This window comes from Aspergillus alliaceus, assembly GCF_009176365.1.
Source record: "Aspergillus alliaceus strain CBS 536.65 unplaced genomic scaffold BDW43scaffold_49, whole genome shotgun sequence".
Taxonomy (NCBI): domain Eukaryota; kingdom Fungi; phylum Ascomycota; class Eurotiomycetes; order Eurotiales; family Aspergillaceae; genus Aspergillus; species Aspergillus alliaceus.
Window position 1 is genome coordinate 152,610 of NW_022474732.1, and position 16,723 is coordinate 169,332.

Consider the following 16,723-nt stretch of genomic DNA (forward strand, 5'->3'; position numbering starts at 1 on the left):
TTCATCTAAGCCCCATATGAACGTCCGACAGGGAGACAAATGTGTCACATGTTTCTACACATGTAACTCGCGGAGATAACAGAAATCTCGGAGTTTATGCCTGCGCTCCGCAACTCCAATTAGTCTTAGTGTCAATTTATTGCAATCAGTCAATTCATTCATTTATTCAACCCTGCATAAATATTCGCCTTAACAACCACACCTACCGCAGTAATCGAATTTCTATCCCGGAAATGGACCACCGTCAAAGTCAAGTCCACCTCAAACCACCACCACCCCAACAAATTCGCACCTCCGGAGCAGCCTTGCCCTCCGCATCACCGATTCCCCGCGCTCCCGTAACAGCGCATCCCACTGCAACAGTTGCAGACACCGTCATCTTCCATGGAACACATCCGATCGCTATAGGCGCAGGGACAATTGTCCACCCCCGCGCCAAACTCTACTCCTACGAAGGACCAATCGTCATCGGTGAAAACTGTATCATTAGTGAGAAAAGCACGATTGGCGCCGTGCCTACCCAACCTCCTTCTTCCCTATCAAGAGAGTCGCGCGCTGCAGAGGGATTGCCTGTCCGGATATCTTCTTCCGTGATTGTTGGCCCTTTAGCGACGGTTTTACCGGGTGCACATATCCACTCTGCTGTTACCATTGAGACGCTCGTGACTATCAACCGGCGCGTGGATATAGGCGCGCATTCGAAGATCTGCTCGGGGTGCGAAGTATCGGACAATGTGGTGATAAGGGATTGGACTGTTGTGTGGGGATTTGGGGCTGGTTTCGGGCAGCGAAGGCGTAAACGGGCGACGGAGAAGATGAGCTCTGCTACGGCTGTTGCCCAAGGGATCCAGGCGTTGGAGGGGAGGGTAATTGAGGATGCTAGATTGATGGTATTGCAGAAGGAGAGGGAAGCTCTTGTTAGGCTTATTGGGTCCGCAGGTGGACGGAGAAGGTGAATTTAGTAGTGTCCTTTTGGCTGCTTGGATATGCAGGCTCAAGGCATGCCGTTCTTTTGTGTTTCTGCCCCTTAAGTGCGCCTTATACCCTGATAGAATTTAGTGAGACGTTTGCTTGACTTATGAAAGAAAAATCGTTATGTTCTGATATATGGCTCGCTGTTAGAGATAGGTTATACTACAATTATGTGCCAAATTATCTAGTCACAAGCAGGTACAATACAGTATCTTGTCAATTGAACAAAGGAAATAAATAAGTCTTTTTTTGACAGCAATGTCTCTAGGGGACATACAAATGTGATTTAGAATGTTCGTAGACGCTTCAATCCTTAATCAAACGAATTTCAGGCATAGAGGTACAGAAAATGAAAATGAAAATGAAAAACAAAATAACAATGAAACAAGGTCCTTATGAACCTCTGGTATGACCACCTCCTCTCATTCTCTTTCCAACCCCTTCATTGGTACCCTCTCCGTCATCTCGAGCCCGCTTGTTCCCCTGTGGAACGAACTGGCGAGCGTGAGCATTCAAATTACCACGCCCACCTCCTGGGCTGGACTGTCCTTGCCCTTGTGGTAGGTTCGCAGTCTGAACATTCTGGTTGCCACCTCGGCCATGGCCTCCTCGTCCCCCGCGGCCTCGGGGGAGACCGGAGCCACGCTGGCTTTGGGATGATTGGCCCTGCTGTTGCTGCTGATTCTGGCCTTGTTGTTGATGTTGCTGTTGCTGTTGCTGTTGCTGAGTCTGTGGTCCAAACGGGTTCTGCTGATGGCCACCACGCCCACCTTGTCGACCACCGCGTGCGACGGGCAACCCGGATTGAAGAGCTCTTAGAACCCCCGTACTAGCACCCGTTGGAGGTTTACTGGGGAGTGAGGCAGGTTGCTGATTTTGGCTTTGCCCGAAGGGATTCACAGGCGCGCTTGCTACTGGCGGCACAGTACCTTCGGCAGTTTGGAGCTGCTGCTCCTGCCCATCAGCTTGGCTCTGAACATCGGCTGGGGCAGGTCCCGTGGCTGGAGCAGTCGCCAGTTCAGACCCAGCTTCTGCAGGGGGGTTCTGCTGGTTTGCAGCCCCGGGAGTTGGTACCGGGGCTGGTGAGGGCGTCGGTGCCGCTGCCGCTGCCGCAGGTGTTGGCGCGGGTGATGCAACTTGTGCAGGGGACGCAGCCGGTACAGGCTTGGGCGTTTGGGCTTGAGGTGGAGCCTTAGTCACCTTGGCTACTTCCCACACCTCGATGACAGGCTTCTGGGGAGTCTCGGTAGCCGCCTTCTGGACAACGTCGACCTTGGCAAGTGCGTTCCTGCACCGGGTATCAAGCATACTGATTTTAACCAACGTTTTCTTGTCAGATAACTCAACGGCGGACTTTATCTTTTCTTCCAAGCCTTCCTCGTGAGCTTTCTTCAAAGCTTCCTTCTCTTCATTGAATCTTTGCTCCATGGAGGCCAAGGCTTCTTGACTTACGCCTGCCGATGGCTGAGCTCCCTGCTTCTCTCTCTCCTTCGCAAGCATGGACCGGATATTGTTGCGGATGATAGTCCGAATTGTTTCGTTCTTGGCAACCAGTGCCTTTGCTTGTTCATCGGTGAGTTGTGGTAGTTCTCCTTCCAACTTTGCGGGAGTCGCAGGAATTGCAGGAACCTGGTCGGGTTTCGACACGGGAGTGCCGGGTTCTTGTGGCTGCGATACGGTTTGCTGACTAGACCTCATCTTTTCTATTTCTTGTCGGTGTGCCGTTCTGACTTCAGCTATCTTGTTGTTGAAGGTCTCCTTCAGCTTCTCGACGCGTTCTTTAGCCTTGTTCTCATACTCGGCGTCCTTGGCAGCTAGGGCGGCGTCCTTCTCCGCCAATGCAGCCTCTTTCTCAGCAAGAGCAGCTTCCAGACGCTTCACCTTCTCTTCAAGTGATTTAACTCTTTCATCATCACTAGGAACAGGGGGTTGAGTAATTGGTGCAGGGAACTGAGAGGCAGGTGTTGAGTCAACACCGGACCCAGCAGGTCTTTCTTCAACAGCCGGTTCAACTGGTTTCTCGGCCAGCTTGGCTTTCAACCCGCTCAGTTCTTCCTTAGTTGTCTTTAACTCCTCTTGAATGACTTCCTTTTCTTGCACCACAGTGTTCAACTCCATCTGCTTATCCTTGATACGGCCAGTAAGTTCCTTGGACCTAGCTTTGAACTGCTCGGTAAGTTTTGCGCGCAGCTCCTGCACTCTATCCTCCGCAGTCTTCAGTTGTTCTGGGAAACTAGCCGCTTGTTCCTGTAAGGTGTCGCGAGCTGATACAGCTTCATCCCGCTCATTTTGCAAAGCCTCAAGTTTCTCCTTCAACCCTTCCATCTCAGCAGGATCAACACGATCATATTTTTGGAGAATATTCTGGGTGCGTTGTTGCCACCTGTCCCGGTCTGCTTGCAGGAGCTTCATCTCCCCGTCTTTTGTCTCTACTACGTTCTCAAGTTCCCTTATCCGCGTTTCAAGGGGCTCCATTTGTTGCACAAGTTCATCAACACGTGCAGACTTCTCTGCAAGAGCAGATTCCGCCTGCTTAACCTGGTTACGCAATGTGACGCTGCTTTCCCGGAAAAGATTAAGCTCATTCAAGGTCTCTATGAGTTTGTTATGGCTCAGAGCAGTATGCTCGCTATCGGCAGCGGCACGACGTTGCTGTTCGAGCTTGAGCCGCGCCTCGTCAAGCTGAGACTGAGTATACTCGAGCTGCTGGCGCAAACGTTTACTCTCTTGAGTTGAAAGATGATATTGCACATCAACGATTTCCTTTTCACGACGCAGGAATTTGATGACCTCCTGGAGGCCTTCCAAATTGGGCGCGGTGTTTTCTCCTTCATCCTCGGTATCATGAATGTTAGCACGATCCCGTTGTAAAGCAGATATCTGGTTTGTGATATTCTCAAGTTGAGAGTGAAGCAAGGAATTTTGGTGCAATACTTCCTCGCGGCGTTTCTGCAGCTCAGATATCTCACTTTCGTATCTTACTTTCAACTCGTTCCAACTGTCTTCCTTTTGGGCCAAATCCTTCTTGTATGTGTCGACTTGGGTACGGGATTCAACAAGCTCGAGCTTCAGCTGATTCACTTCTGAACGAATCAATTGCAGGTTCTTCGCAGCTTCGGCATGCTTAACCAATTCGCTTTCATAATTCTGCTGGGCGTGCTGTGAAATTTCGGCCTGAGCCTTCAGGTCTGCCTGGTGGAATTGGGCTGCGGCAAGCTGGCGTTCATTCTCATCTTTTAACCTCGTGATCTCGGATTCCAAAACAGTCTTCTGCTCCTCTAGACGACGGGCAACATCTCCTTGCTCGTCACGAAGTTTAGAGAGTTCACTATTTGTGGTAGAAAGCTCAGTCGAAATTTCTTCAATCCGTTTCTCAAGGTCTTGAATCTTCTTGTCCTTCTCTTCAACGAGGCGTTCTGTTTCCTCCCGATATTGTTCGTGTGTTTCCGTGGCGGATTCCAAGCGTTCCTCAGCCCCCTGGCTGATAGCCTTATAGTCCTCAACTTGTTCCTTGGCGTGTTCAAACTCGCCCTTAGCCAAGTCAAGATCACGCTTCAACTCGGCGACTTGGATTCCCAGTTCCTGTTCACGTGTCAAACCAGTCTCTTGTGTACCCTCTTCCGTGTTTGTAGACGCCTCAGCTGGGGCGGCAGAGACGCTAGGCCTAGACTGCATTACTTGGAGGCGCTCTTCAGCGCTCCGGAGTTCAACAGTCAGCTCATCCACCCTGGACTGCAAGTGATCTCTAGTAGTCTTAGTGGCAACCAGTTCTTCCCTGACTGATCCCAAGCTCGTGACCAAATCATCAATCCGTTTCTGACTTTGCTCATGCTCGTACTCCCTGCGCAAGGCCGCTTTCTTAGATTCCTCAACTTCATCATTGAGTTTTCGTTTAGTTGATTGCAACTCCGACTCAAGTGATTCGACACTAAGCTGCAGACGACGGCGACTCTCTGAATCAGTGTGCTCACGCTCATTCAGGATTGTCTGCAGGTTGGCATTAAGGGAATCAAGCCTGCTCCTCTCATTCCGTAACGTCTCGTTGTCTTCGATAAGCCTCCTCTCGATATTCTTCCAAAGATCTTTTTCAGCCTTCAAGTTTGCATTCTCCCGTTGGAGACTTTCAACAAGACCCTTCGTTTCCACTAAATCTTCGGCTGCTTGTTGGGTTTTTAGATCCTGCCGGTTTGCATTCTCCAGTAGTGTAGCATATCGTTTTTGGAGTTCGACATTTTCGCTCTTCAGCATACTAAAGTTGCTTTGTAGCAGTTCTGCCCTCTGAGTAGCAGCACCCAGCTGGCTGCTGGACCGGCTAATTTCACTCATCAATTCACTGTTCTTCCTTGAGAGGTCATTGACTTGCTGCTTTAGGGCAGAATGATCAGTGGCGGACTCCTCGCGGAAGCTGTCAAAGTGTGCTTGCACCTTGCGCAGTAGCTCGGCGTAATCCGGTGCGTCCTTCATAGGTTCGTCACCAGCACCAGGAGGTACAGCGCCGAGAGGGAGAGATTGAGAGAAAGCAGAAGCATCGCCGAGCGTCTGACGCCGACGTGTAAGCATGCTCCGGAAGGTGTCACGTTCTTTGACATAGCTCTTTGTCTGGGCAACAAGGTTCGCAATCTCATCGCGGTATGTCTGGACTCTGATCCTCAGTTCCTTCAGTTCTTCCTGCTCTTGTTGACGGACAGCATCCTTCTCCCGAGCTTCAGCGCCCTCCATCTTATCGCCAAGTTCTCTCAGCATCCGTCGGAGGGTGACATTCTGTTCCTGGAGTTCATGGAGGTCCTTAAATGTCATCAAGTGCTGGCTGATAAAGCGCCCCGTAGGAGTAAGATCTGCAGCAGAGTCCTCGATTTCCTTGCGAGCAATTTTCTCAAGTTCGTCTCTGTCGTAGCTACCCTCACCTTCCTTCAAAACGGCCACTTCCAGAACTAAAACCTTTACCTGTGCACTCAGGTCTCTGAGCTGCTGGCGAAGAATATCCCCTTCGCGAGCCAATCCCTCCACTTGGCCTTGCCATTTCCTTGCTTCCTTCGTAGCATTGTCCCTTTCTTTCCCTGCGGTTTCGAGAATATTAGACATTTCAACCACGGCATTTTCCAGCCTTGCATGGTCAACGCGCAGCTCGTCAATCTCAGGTTTACTTGCTTCAAGGTCCTGGACCATCTCATCTAATGTAGACCGGAGTTCTTGACTCGTCTTTTGCTCTGCAGCCAGTAGTGTTCGCATTTTGTCGTATTCCGTATACATTTGGGTGAGAGTGAGGCCACCCTTGCCCCGGGATGACCTAGGCGAAAATGTACCGACAGGTGTACCAGCACGAACAGGGGTGGCAGGGCCTCCATTCAACCCAGGGGCTGGGCTCATGGATCTCCTGCCAGCGACGCCATCCGACTCGAGTTGGCTCACTGTGAGCTCAAGTTCAGCAACGCGGCGCTCAGCAGCTTCCTTATCGGCATGTTCCGTTTCAACCTCCACGCGAAGTCGGGATATTTCCTCTGCTGCATCGTCCCTCGCTTTTTCCAAAGCCAATTGACATTCCTGCACTCGCTGTTTAGCGGTTTCCGCTGCGTTTCCTTGTAATTCGGCGAGTCTGCTCGCACTATCCAACTCGATTCTGAACGACTCGGTAGTCTGGATAGCCTCTTCTTTAAGTTGTTGGATGCTCGACAGTGACTCTTCATATCGCTGCTCCACCTCATCCAATCGGCTCTTAAGAGCATTTTCGCTACGCCTCAAGGAGTCAACGTTTGCAGTAGTTTCCTCGCACTCACGTTGAAGCTCTGCAATCCTAGCGCTCTTTTCCTTGCGAAACTTGAGATACTCAGCAGACTTCGTTTTCAGCTCCGTTTCAAACCATTCATTGTTCTTCTTGGTTAGATCTAGGTCCTGTTGGAGACTCTGTTCACGGAAACGAGCACTTGCAGATGCGGAGTTTGCAGCCTGAAGGTTCTGTTCAGCAGTAGAAAGTTCACGTCTCAATTCAATGGTTTTCTTATGTTGGGTTGAAAGCTCCTCCGCTAATTTATCGTACGCTGCGGATTTTGATTCAAGGAGTGCGAGTGTATCCCTGTTAGAAGCTTCTAAAGAGGAAATGCGAGATTTCAGTGAGCTAACTTCAGATTCATTGGATGTGGAAGAGGATTTCAAGGCGGCGATTTCGGATTCTAGGTTGGATCGAATATTTTCTAGAATACGTCAATAGATGCATAATAACTGAATGTTGCTAACACAAACCCGATTCGTGCAATTTCTTCCTAGATTCCTCAACTTCAGCGTGGCCCTTCTCGACAGAACTCTTCAAGACCTTGACCTTGGACTCGCTGCTGCGAACAGCATTCTCAAGCTCGACTTCTAGGCGGAGCTTATCGGACTTAAGGTCATCATATTCTCGAGCCTTCGTTGTAATCGCTTCTAGGAGCTGGTTCACTAGCTCGACGGTAGGGGCCTGGGTTAAAGTGGTGAGGGTCGACTCCGCAATGGAGTAGTGGGAAGATAGATAAGGCAATTCGATTGTAGCGGCAGCCATGGTGGCCGTAGCTTGGCAGCAGCAAGATGCTGCTTGGCCGTGTATACTGTTAATTAATAAGACCACAGAGCAAACGTCGTGTACCTAGGTGAACAGACGGTATTGTTATAGGTGTGGCATGCACTCTCTCTACACGTGCACACAACGCTCAAGGTCGCAATTAGGTCATGACGGTAGCAAATTAAAAGTGACAGAAAGGTGTGGCAGAGGTAAAGTGAAGATAAAACCTCCGCCAAGCGATGAATCAATGATAGTTACAAAGGGAAGAGTGATGCTCTGAATTCGGGCTGCTGGGTTACAGCTCCTAACGCGGTTAAGCGCGCTGGTGTTGTAGATCATGTGACGTGTTGCTCCCGATGAACGGGAGGCTGTGGCTCAGGAAGCAAAGACCAGCGCATCTATCAAGCCCCAACAAAGGCTGTTGGCAGCCTTCTCGTTGCGCCTCATTCCCGAGTAGTCTCGAATAGCTCTAACTGATCGGTTTTTCTCACTCCTGGCTTTCGGATGAACTGTCGTGACTTTTACTTGAGCTCTGTTTGGCTCCGGTGAGCCAAGCCTTGCCTCATTTTACTAACCCGTGCACCTTCACGTCATCTTCTCGATTGTGGGTTTGATTTTGCTCGAAACGTCGCAGCCATGTCGCATCTTCAGCAGCAGCTCAAAAACTTCAACGCTGGCGTCGTGGACTATGCGAATCGCATGCCGCAGCAGAGGCGATTCGTCCATAACAACTCCCCCAGCAGTTCGCAAGTCCCATCTTCGACCTCCACACCCACTCCCAGCGGCGATATCAAGCGGAAACGACACGATGCCGATATCGTTTACTCGCAGCCTGCCAATACTGGCACGGGCAAGGATATCATGACGCAGGTTATCTTTGCGATCGAGCATATGAAGAATAAGGGAATCCCACTTAAATTTACGGATATCGTTTCCTACCTTTCGCTTCAGCATCGGGCCAATGATCAAGGCTATGTCCAAGCACTACGGAGCATCCTTCAGATGCATGAGAAGGTCCAGTTTGATCCGAGTGGAGCCAACGGAGAGGGTACATTCAGCTTTCGCCCACCGCACAACATTCGCACTGCTGAGCAGTTGCTCCAGAAGCTCCAGTCTCAGTCTACCGCTGCTGGGATGAGCGTTCGTGAGCTGCGGGAAGGCTGGCCGAATGTTGAAGATACTATCAATCAGCTGGAAAAAGAAGGGAAACTACTTGTTACTCGGAACAAAAAAGACGACCATGCGAAGATGGTGTGGGCCAATGACCCCTCTTTGATACAAGTCTTCGACGCCGAATTCCGTCAGATTTGGGAGAAGATCAGGGTCCCCGACCAGCAGGCTGTCAAGGAGGAGTTAGAGAAGGCCGGCATCACACCTACGAATAAAAACAAGGTTAGCAAGGCGCGACCCAAGATTGAACACAAGAAGGTCAAGAAGCCCCGTCGCAGTGGCAAAACGACGAACACCCATATGATGGGTGTTTTGAGAGATTACTCTCATCTCAAACGGTGATCGAAGCTTTTTATGGTGTGGGAAAATCAGTTGAATATTGGCTTCTGTAGTTGCGGTTTGCATCTACACGTTTGAACTTCAATATAGAGACTGGCACTACCATGATGAGGATCGCTTTTATTGCATCAGTCGGCGTCTGAGGGGGAGCATATACATCGGGAACTTTGATTCACCAGATGTCTAAAAGCTTGGCTGGCGTATTCGCTCGTTGCCAGTTGCTGTTCAGCCTGTAAAATTATTATTAATACAATATAGATACCCAAACCAATTGCGTGGACATTATTGCGTAGATCAGTGTCCTCTCCTAGCCTCCACTGACGAGAGATGTTGATCTTCGAACCAGAATCTATTGTGATCCACCCTAGAAGAGGAATATAAGCGCTGCGCGCAGAAATCGACAGCCTCGGTGTGGGAGTAGTACTACCTTAAATGGAAGTGGGATGGAGTTATCTGCCGCGGCGCTGATTTTACATTAATGACAAACCATTAGTGATCGACCCAGTCCGGACCTTCCACCCTCTTTCCTTCCCTTCTGATTGCCTCCAACCGTATATATATCACTATCTTACCGGAAATTCCCGACGATTGAAACCCTCATCTGTTCTCCTGATAGACTTGATCTTCTCTTCTCCATTACAATTGAATTTGTTCTTTCGGAGTCGCATCTCGGTATCCGCTCTTCTCTGCGCACCGACCCGTATCGGCTTGACTCATTCACCTGTGAAAAAGAGTCGATTCTAACGTTCGGATTGGGTCTACAACCCCAATTGCATACTTCAGAATAGCCAGGCTCCTGGACTTAGATGGGCCTATCCCCAATAAAAAAGCGACAAAATCCAAACCACACATACACCTCTGCCCCGCTCGAGTGAGGGGCAAATATTCACAATCCAACATGCCTGCAGACACCGACCCTACCCTCCAATTCGATTCAATTGAAGATACAATTAAGGCTTTCGGTGAGTATCACTCCTCCCGCTTCTCCCCTCGCCAGTCACTCCACTTGCGCCGAGGGCGCACGCATGCGGAAACATCCCGAGGCAATTCCTCCCGACAACGCTAACCCACATGAATTTGAATAGAGCATGGAGAGTTCATAATTGTTCTCGATTCACAAGACCGTGAAAACGAAGGCGATCTTATCATCGCCGCTGAGGCGGTCACTTCCGCTCAGATGGCTTTCCTAGTTCGCTTTACAAGGTTGGTGGCCCCCTTACCACCGGAGATGAGATCAAAACGAATTACGACCCATCTCACCCGTATGCGTCTGTTATACCACAGTCGTTAACCTCTTCTTTCCTGATACAGTGGCTTAATTTGCGCTCCCGTTTCCCCCGAAATTGCCACCAGACTTAGCCTACCCCAAATGGTACTAGAGAATGCCGACCCGAAGGGAACCGCATACACAATCTCCGTCGACTCAAGTGATCCATCTGTTACCACCGGTATCTCAGCACAGGACCGCGCTCTTGCATGCAGAACACTTGCCTCCCCGACTGCACGTGCTGAAGATCTCCGGAGACCGGGCCACATCATCCCTCTTCAGGCTAAGGGCGGTGGTGTGCGCGAACGGAAAGGACACACTGAGGCTGCAGTCGAGTTCTGCCGCCTGACCGGAAAGACGCAGGCTGGCGTCATTGCCGAGTTGGTGGAGGACGGCGAGCTGGTCCCGGGTGTCCCAGAGATCGGTGGCAATAACGGTATGATGAGACGTGATGCGTGCTTGAGATTCGGTAAGAAATGGGGCATCAAGGTATGCACGATCGAAGACTTGGTTGAGTACCTCGAGAAGACAGACGGTAGCACTTCGGTTGTTACGAATGGAAAACAGTAAAGCGGTACAAGCACGACATGCTGATGTTTTTGTACGAATTTTTCTCCTCTCTTGGTTATTCTTTCTCGCATATCGTCGCGGAGTGCATGTTTATGACCTGATTTTAAGGCTGTTTTTGTAAGTACTATTGCTAAGCAACAAGTAGAGGGTGGGCGGGTATAAGGACATTTGGGTATTACATGGCCATTATGTTTTGGTTTTGGGGGAGCAGTTTGAGGCACCAGGGATAGATATACCTAGACTTGAAAATGTTCTAGTAACATATTTGCAAACTTACTTGGTGGCTCACAATAGGCATTGACCGTTCAAAGCAATTTGCTGGTGCATATAACGATAGAGAGACTTGGATAGGATGTTACCTATTATATACACACTCCACCAGTCCGATGACCAAAAGAGAAAGGAAAATAAAAAAAATCATGCGCCTGCTCGCAACGCTGTCTATGAGGAGCAGAAATGCAACAAATCTAAAAATATATGCCATGCAAACAGTGCTGTCTATAACCAATTCCTCCAAAGATATTTCTAGGGAGGCGGAGGAGTAGCTTTACAGCCCGAAACCTCCCATTCGCCGTACTTCATCGGCCTGTCTTTCTAAAGCTCTTCGCATCATCCGGGAATATTCACGCTCCTGCCGCCGTGCCTCACGTCTCTTGTTTCGTAACTCCTCGCGCGTAGCGGTGGCAACGTCCTCGCTGACATCCATGAGGTCGTCTTCCTCTTCCTCTTCACCAAAGTCACATGAATCGGCAAACCTAATGCGACCGACACGCTCACCTGTCCAGATAAGAACTTCGTCTCCCGTAAGATTTCCGCCGATGGGCAGGATCTTCCGAGCAACTTCATCGTTGCCGTGGGAGCTAGACGAGTTGTTCCAAAGAACACCGGTCTCTTCTTCATTGTTGTCTCTCTCATTGACCCCGGGCTCTGACAGTTGTTGATCATGCCTCCTACGAGGTTTGTATGTGTTGATGTTGAAACGACGAACCTCGGTCTTGCCGTCTCGTTCAACCCACTTGACGTTGCCATCTCCGTCGGAGTACACTATTCGAGTGCCATGTGACTCGACCGACAACACCTTTAAGCTTGCAGAGCTCTGCCGATTTTGGTATGCTGAGGTTAGGTGGGATGATAGACCTGGTGGGCCATTCTCTCCTTGTGCACCCGATGGCGTGAGATTGTATAGTTCAAGGGACCCTTTACCTTTGTATTCCCCGCAAGCGACAACTTTATGCGAGTCAGGCCAGGATGAATTAGCAAATACAGGGAACTGTGGCGCTGGGACAGAGGCAAGGCCACATAATCTACCTCCTGAGTAGATCGTGTTCTGCAACCGAGGGAAGAATCGCCGGTCATATTGTAAGATGCTTGGGAACCGTCCAGCGAGAAATATAGAATTTACGTGAGGAGCTGGAGGATGCAGTAGTGCAAGGGGTCCTGGTTGAAATAACGGAGCATAGTCGTCACTCACATCTAACGGGCTGGGGCTCCGTATACGATGGGGAGGCTGGCCGTTGGGTTGAAGTTGGAGAAGAGGCGAGTCTGGAGGGACATAGATCTGGGATCTTGGAACCAAAGGGAGCGTTGGTTTTTCGCATCTGAAATTGATCTCCTCTCTTTCCTCTGTTGCAGATAGTCGGCCGTCGTATATATGGAGGCTCAATGTGGTAGCAAGAGTCAAGGGCACGGAATAGTCTGTCTCTTGGGACAATGCAAAGATAGACCAGGGATAACGCTGTTGTGAGATCACCCTCAGGGTCTCTAGATCAACTTCGTTCAACACGTTGGCAACAGCAAGATATGCTCTCTGGCGAATCGAGTCGACGCTCACACATTCCCCCAAATTAATAAATTCCATCGCTGATTTTGCCGCCGATTTATCTCTCCGTCCTGATAAATTGGCCATCAGAATACCCGACTCGCTAACTCCAAGAATTCGGCCTTTGGTAGACTGTGATCCGATGGAATGGGAGTGATTAAGATCCCAAATGCAAACACTTCCATCGTCTAATGGTGCGACAGCTTTATTCTGCCGTGCAGAGCTCCAGTCCCGGAGCAACCCTAGGCCTTTGACCTCACGAGGTGCCTTTTTCCCCCGATCTTCTATTGCCAAGGGTTGCTGTAGCCAGTTAAAAGAGACCGGTCCATTACGGGCAATATACTCCGAATACCAATCGATATCTTCTCCCTCATAAGACGGATCCCACATTGCGGCCGCTCTTGCCCGTTCGCCGGATGACGACACAGTCTGGTCCTCATTCGAGAGCGAAAGATCCGGCTGTATTAAGGAGCGGAGAGAAGTCTGACCTAATGAGCTAAGGGGTGCAGTGGAATTAGTGACAAGGCTTCCTGAAGCCCTGCTGGCCGAATAAGAGACATCTGTTGCAGCCCATGACTGTTCATAACAATGGAGTCTCCAGAGATTATTGTCTCGTGCGAGTCCGAAGAATCTCTTGGAGACAGACTGAAGCTGGACTTGTTCATGTGGCGTGAGATCTAAGTGTTTCACAGGGGTGGTTAGCTCGTGTAGTGAACGTGTGCAAATGCTACTACAGGGCAAGGACCATCCGCACTAAGAGGCTGGAGTGTGGAGAATAGTATGAATTGGCTGGTGATCTGTGAGAAATGAGATCAAATGTTGCTTACAGTCGATTATCTTAGCAAGAATCTCTACGGGCAGCTTCTCCATGAGGAACGCTGGTCCCAAGGCACCATCGACGCCGGACAGATCCAATTGGGCTCACTCCAGAATGTGTGGGACAGACCGTCTCTCGTTGCCGGGTTCCAGACTGTTCTTTATAAATTCCCCCGCGATCAGCGAGTCCAGACTGACGTCACGTGGTGGCAGACTTTCGGTGGAGACTATATTACGGATTTTATGCCTCATTGATTAGGATTCAACTTCTGCTTCGGATTTATGAATTTATTTTCTTCTTCTTCTCCCGGCTTTTTTTTTTTAGCTCATACTATTCAAGTTTAGACAATTGTAGATCCAAATGGTGTGCTAAATGTTCGGCACCTAGGGCACGGGTTGACCACATTCATCTGAAAATCATCACATCCGTTGGCGATGCTTCTACTGGTATATAAAGGGACTCCACGCTATTCCTTGCATTACTTCACTCTGTATAAATCACCAATAACCTAAGCGCACCCGTAGGTTCCTTAATTCCAATTGATATCCCTTTACCCGATCCATCATAAATCATACTAATCATACACGAGAAAATCGAATACTAAGTCCCAAATGAAAAGAAGTAAATAGTCAGCCTGAGCCTTTAGGGAGTTTGAAGAGTGGATATGTAGTGACACCCTTTAGTCATCAGGCTTGTAGACAGCATCCTTGCAAAGAATTGCCACTCGCTTGAAGAAACGCCGCCATTCAAGCGGATCACCTTTCACTTTCATGAACTCGATCTCAAATAGGCCCTCCGATACACATTCGATAATGACTTTACCCTGCAGTGTGCACATCCGACCATCTTTGGTCATAATCCTTATCATTGCAGATGTGTCGCCTGCGGAGACTGCGGGCACCGAGGGAACGGGCACCCCCAAGCGATGCAGAGCCTCGCAGATGAGCGGCACAAGGATCTTGAGTTCCCACGTGGAGAAGAAGCGAGTCAGGGGCCGCGATGGAACTATGTCACGGAACTGCTGTGCCTTCTGCGTTCGGCTAAGTGGCACGCAAGGATGAGGGGAAAACTGCGACATGGACGGTTCATCTTCAAGCGTGTCGGCTACGAAGGTATCGTCGGCAGAGAGGGGCTGCCCTGTCGGTTGAGTAGATGAAAAGACATCGGTTAAATGAGGTGTATCCCAATCAACCAGCATGCCACCTTTCGGCATCTCAGGTTGCGTCGACGAGATCCTAAAGTCAGTGTCCATGTCTCCTATGTCCATGGCCATTCGACATGGATCGACACCGCTATTCGCCCGCCGAGCGAGTGGATCCTGAGAAAAGTCTATACGAAGAGACTCGAACATTGTTGTAGCCATGTTGATCGGATCTCGAAGTCTGCCATTCGGAGATAAGAATCGGTTTTGTCGTGTATACCAAGGGTGTCTTCGGACATCTTCCAAAGAGAACCGACTTGCGGGATCGATATTGAGCATGCCCCGTAGTAATGATAAAGTCGCAACTGGCAACGTTTGCCATAGTTCGTCACTTGTCCGTGAGTTTGATACAACATATTCATGGAACTCGTAGCTGTTTTCTGTGGGGCTATCCCAGGGCGTATTGCCAGCCAGGAGAACGAAGAGAACGATTCCGCATGACCAGATATCGACCAAATCTGGACGATAGCCTATCCCTTTCATATGATTTTTGCTACTGCAGGTAATGACCTCCGGTGCAATATAAGGTGGACTTCCGCAAAAGGTGGTGGAAAGCTTTGTCACCCCTTTATACTCGAACAGGGTTGCCAGGCCGAAATCAGCGATTTTCAAATTTCCGTCGGCTGTCAAGAGCATGTTTTCAGGCTTAATATCACGATGGCCCACACCCTTCGAGTGCATGTATCCCACTGCGCTGACAAGTTGTGAAAAATACACATGGGCGATATCTTCCCCTACGCCTTCATCGGCTTCAATCTTATCAAAAAGATCACCTCCCTCGGCCAATTCCATGGCGATCCATCGCCAGACGTCATCCTCTCCGGTTTGAAAGAATGATATTATATTATTATGATCACCGATGTGCTTATGCACTGTCGCTTCCATCTGCAATTGCCGTGGGCTGATCTTGCCATGTCGAGCGGCATATTCTTTATGGATGAACTTCACGGCAAAGATAGGACTATCTGTGTGCGATGGAGACGCCTTTTTTATGCTATACAAGGGCATAAGAAGTATTAGCAAGTTACGCTCTGCATCGTAACAAACATGAGATGATAGGGGAAAAAAACAAACCATGCGTAGGCACCCTGGCCGATTGTCTTGGAGACAATGCGAAAGGGCAAATCATTTGGCAGCGGGGCGAGCTGAGAGTGATGCATCTTGAGGTGGCTCACCAAGAGCCTTATTGTAGTAAACCAATAGGACTGGATATAAACGACTGAAAGGCCCCTATCATACAAAGGTCGGGCTTGGATGCATTATCCTGGTATGTTGAGAGCATAGGTAAGGGTCAGGATGGCTAAGAGGCGTGAGAAACGCGGCACGCGAATTGCCACTTTATCCTTTTTGGGTAATATGTTGATCCGCCGGGCGCAACATCATGATGAGAGACAAAACATGGAGTAATAGAAACATAGAAGAATAGTTGAAAAATCAGATACTGATAGACATTTAAGTCATGTAAAGGGGACCTGGATGTCTTGTATAACACAGACCAAAAACAACACATTAAATTTAATCCAATTTTTTATTCACCTGAAAAGGTTGGGGAACCGTCATGAAAAAGAGGATTGAAGAATGGCTGCCCCGGGGGGGAGTCAATGCCCGTCATGCATTTCTGGACCCGCAGCAACGAATCACTGCCATCTTTGAGTACATTAAGTCAGTGCTTTTTAGCAACTTAGGCAGTTGAAAGAAGACCAGAAACGGATGGTGAAATCGAACTGCAGACAAAAACTTAAGACTACATGACCATTGCACGGGGCTATTCCCTGAGAGGACCAGATTATAGAAAAATTTCCGATATCATCTCACGAGGCAGTTGCACAGAAAAAAAGTAAAAAACAAAAAAACAAAAATGTATTATTGAACGCTCGATCTGATAGCGCCTCGAACAAGTCAGATGGTGCTAGATCAGGCGGGGCTTTGCCTGCGTTGCCGGGGTGCAATTATTTGGGTGCCGTCCTTTGCATGCAGTAAACAAAAAGAGCAAGAGAACGAACGATCTGAATGGCTTCCTGCTTGCCTGTTTGCAAAAC

General features: G+C 49.3%; 6 protein-coding genes across 6 annotated transcripts; 3 read left to right on the forward strand and 3 right to left on the reverse strand.

The window, feature by feature from the left end:
- The first annotated feature begins 182 nt into the window (after positions 1-182).
- On the forward strand, positions 183-1,067 carry BDW43DRAFT_177684 (transferase hexapeptide domain protein). The gene has a single exon (XM_032038817.1). It carries the CDS (start codon positions 234-236, stop codon positions 954-956), a length of 723 nt encoding a protein of 240 aa, XP_031896617.1. The 5' UTR covers positions 183-233; the 3' UTR covers positions 957-1,067.
- Position 1,068: 1 nt separating this feature from the next.
- BDW43DRAFT_177693 (putative filament-forming protein (Tpr/p270)) lies at positions 1,069-7,770 on the reverse strand. The gene is made up of 2 exons (XM_032038818.1): positions 7,210-7,770; positions 1,069-7,160 (listed from the first exon to the last, which is right to left on the reverse strand). Exons 1-2 carry the CDS (start codon positions 7,499-7,501, stop codon positions 1,366-1,368), a joined length of 6,087 nt encoding a protein of 2,028 aa, XP_031896618.1. The 5' UTR covers positions 7,502-7,770; the 3' UTR covers positions 1,069-1,365.
- Positions 7,771-7,911: 141 nt separating this feature from the next.
- On the forward strand, positions 7,912-9,459 carry BDW43DRAFT_287611 (transcription factor TFIIE subunit TFA2). The gene has a single exon (XM_032043177.1). The coding sequence runs from the start codon at positions 8,138-8,140 to the stop codon at positions 9,011-9,013; it is 876 nt and encodes a 291-aa protein (XP_031896619.1). The 5' UTR covers positions 7,912-8,137; the 3' UTR covers positions 9,014-9,459.
- Positions 9,460-9,755: 296 nt separating this feature from the next.
- Positions 9,756-11,023, forward strand: BDW43DRAFT_177710 (3,4-dihydroxy-2-butanone-4-phosphate synthase RIB3). Its single transcript, XM_032038819.1, has 3 exons — positions 9,756-9,972; positions 10,096-10,213; positions 10,322-11,023. The coding sequence occupies exons 1-3, from the start codon at positions 9,909-9,911 to the stop codon at positions 10,845-10,847; spliced, it is 708 nt and encodes a 235-aa protein (XP_031896620.1). The 5' UTR covers positions 9,756-9,908; the 3' UTR covers positions 10,848-11,023.
- A 371-nt stretch (positions 11,024-11,394) lies between these two features.
- BDW43DRAFT_314639 (uncharacterized protein) lies at positions 11,395-13,536 on the reverse strand (the record flags this gene model as incomplete). Its single annotated transcript, XM_032047854.1, has 2 exons — positions 11,395-13,343; positions 13,494-13,536. The coding sequence occupies 2 exons, from the start codon at positions 13,534-13,536 to the stop codon at positions 11,395-11,397; spliced, it is 1,992 nt and encodes a 663-aa protein (XP_031896621.1).
- Positions 13,537-13,939: 403 nt separating this feature from the next.
- BDW43DRAFT_177735 (putative serine/threonine protein kinase) lies at positions 13,940-16,356 on the reverse strand. Its single transcript, XM_032038820.1, has 2 exons — positions 15,759-16,356; positions 13,940-15,678 (listed from the first exon to the last, which is right to left on the reverse strand). The coding sequence occupies exons 1-2, from the start codon at positions 15,842-15,844 to the stop codon at positions 14,163-14,165; spliced, it is 1,602 nt and encodes a 533-aa protein (XP_031896622.1). The 5' UTR covers positions 15,845-16,356; the 3' UTR covers positions 13,940-14,162.
- Between the last annotated feature and the right edge of the window lie 367 nt (positions 16,357-16,723).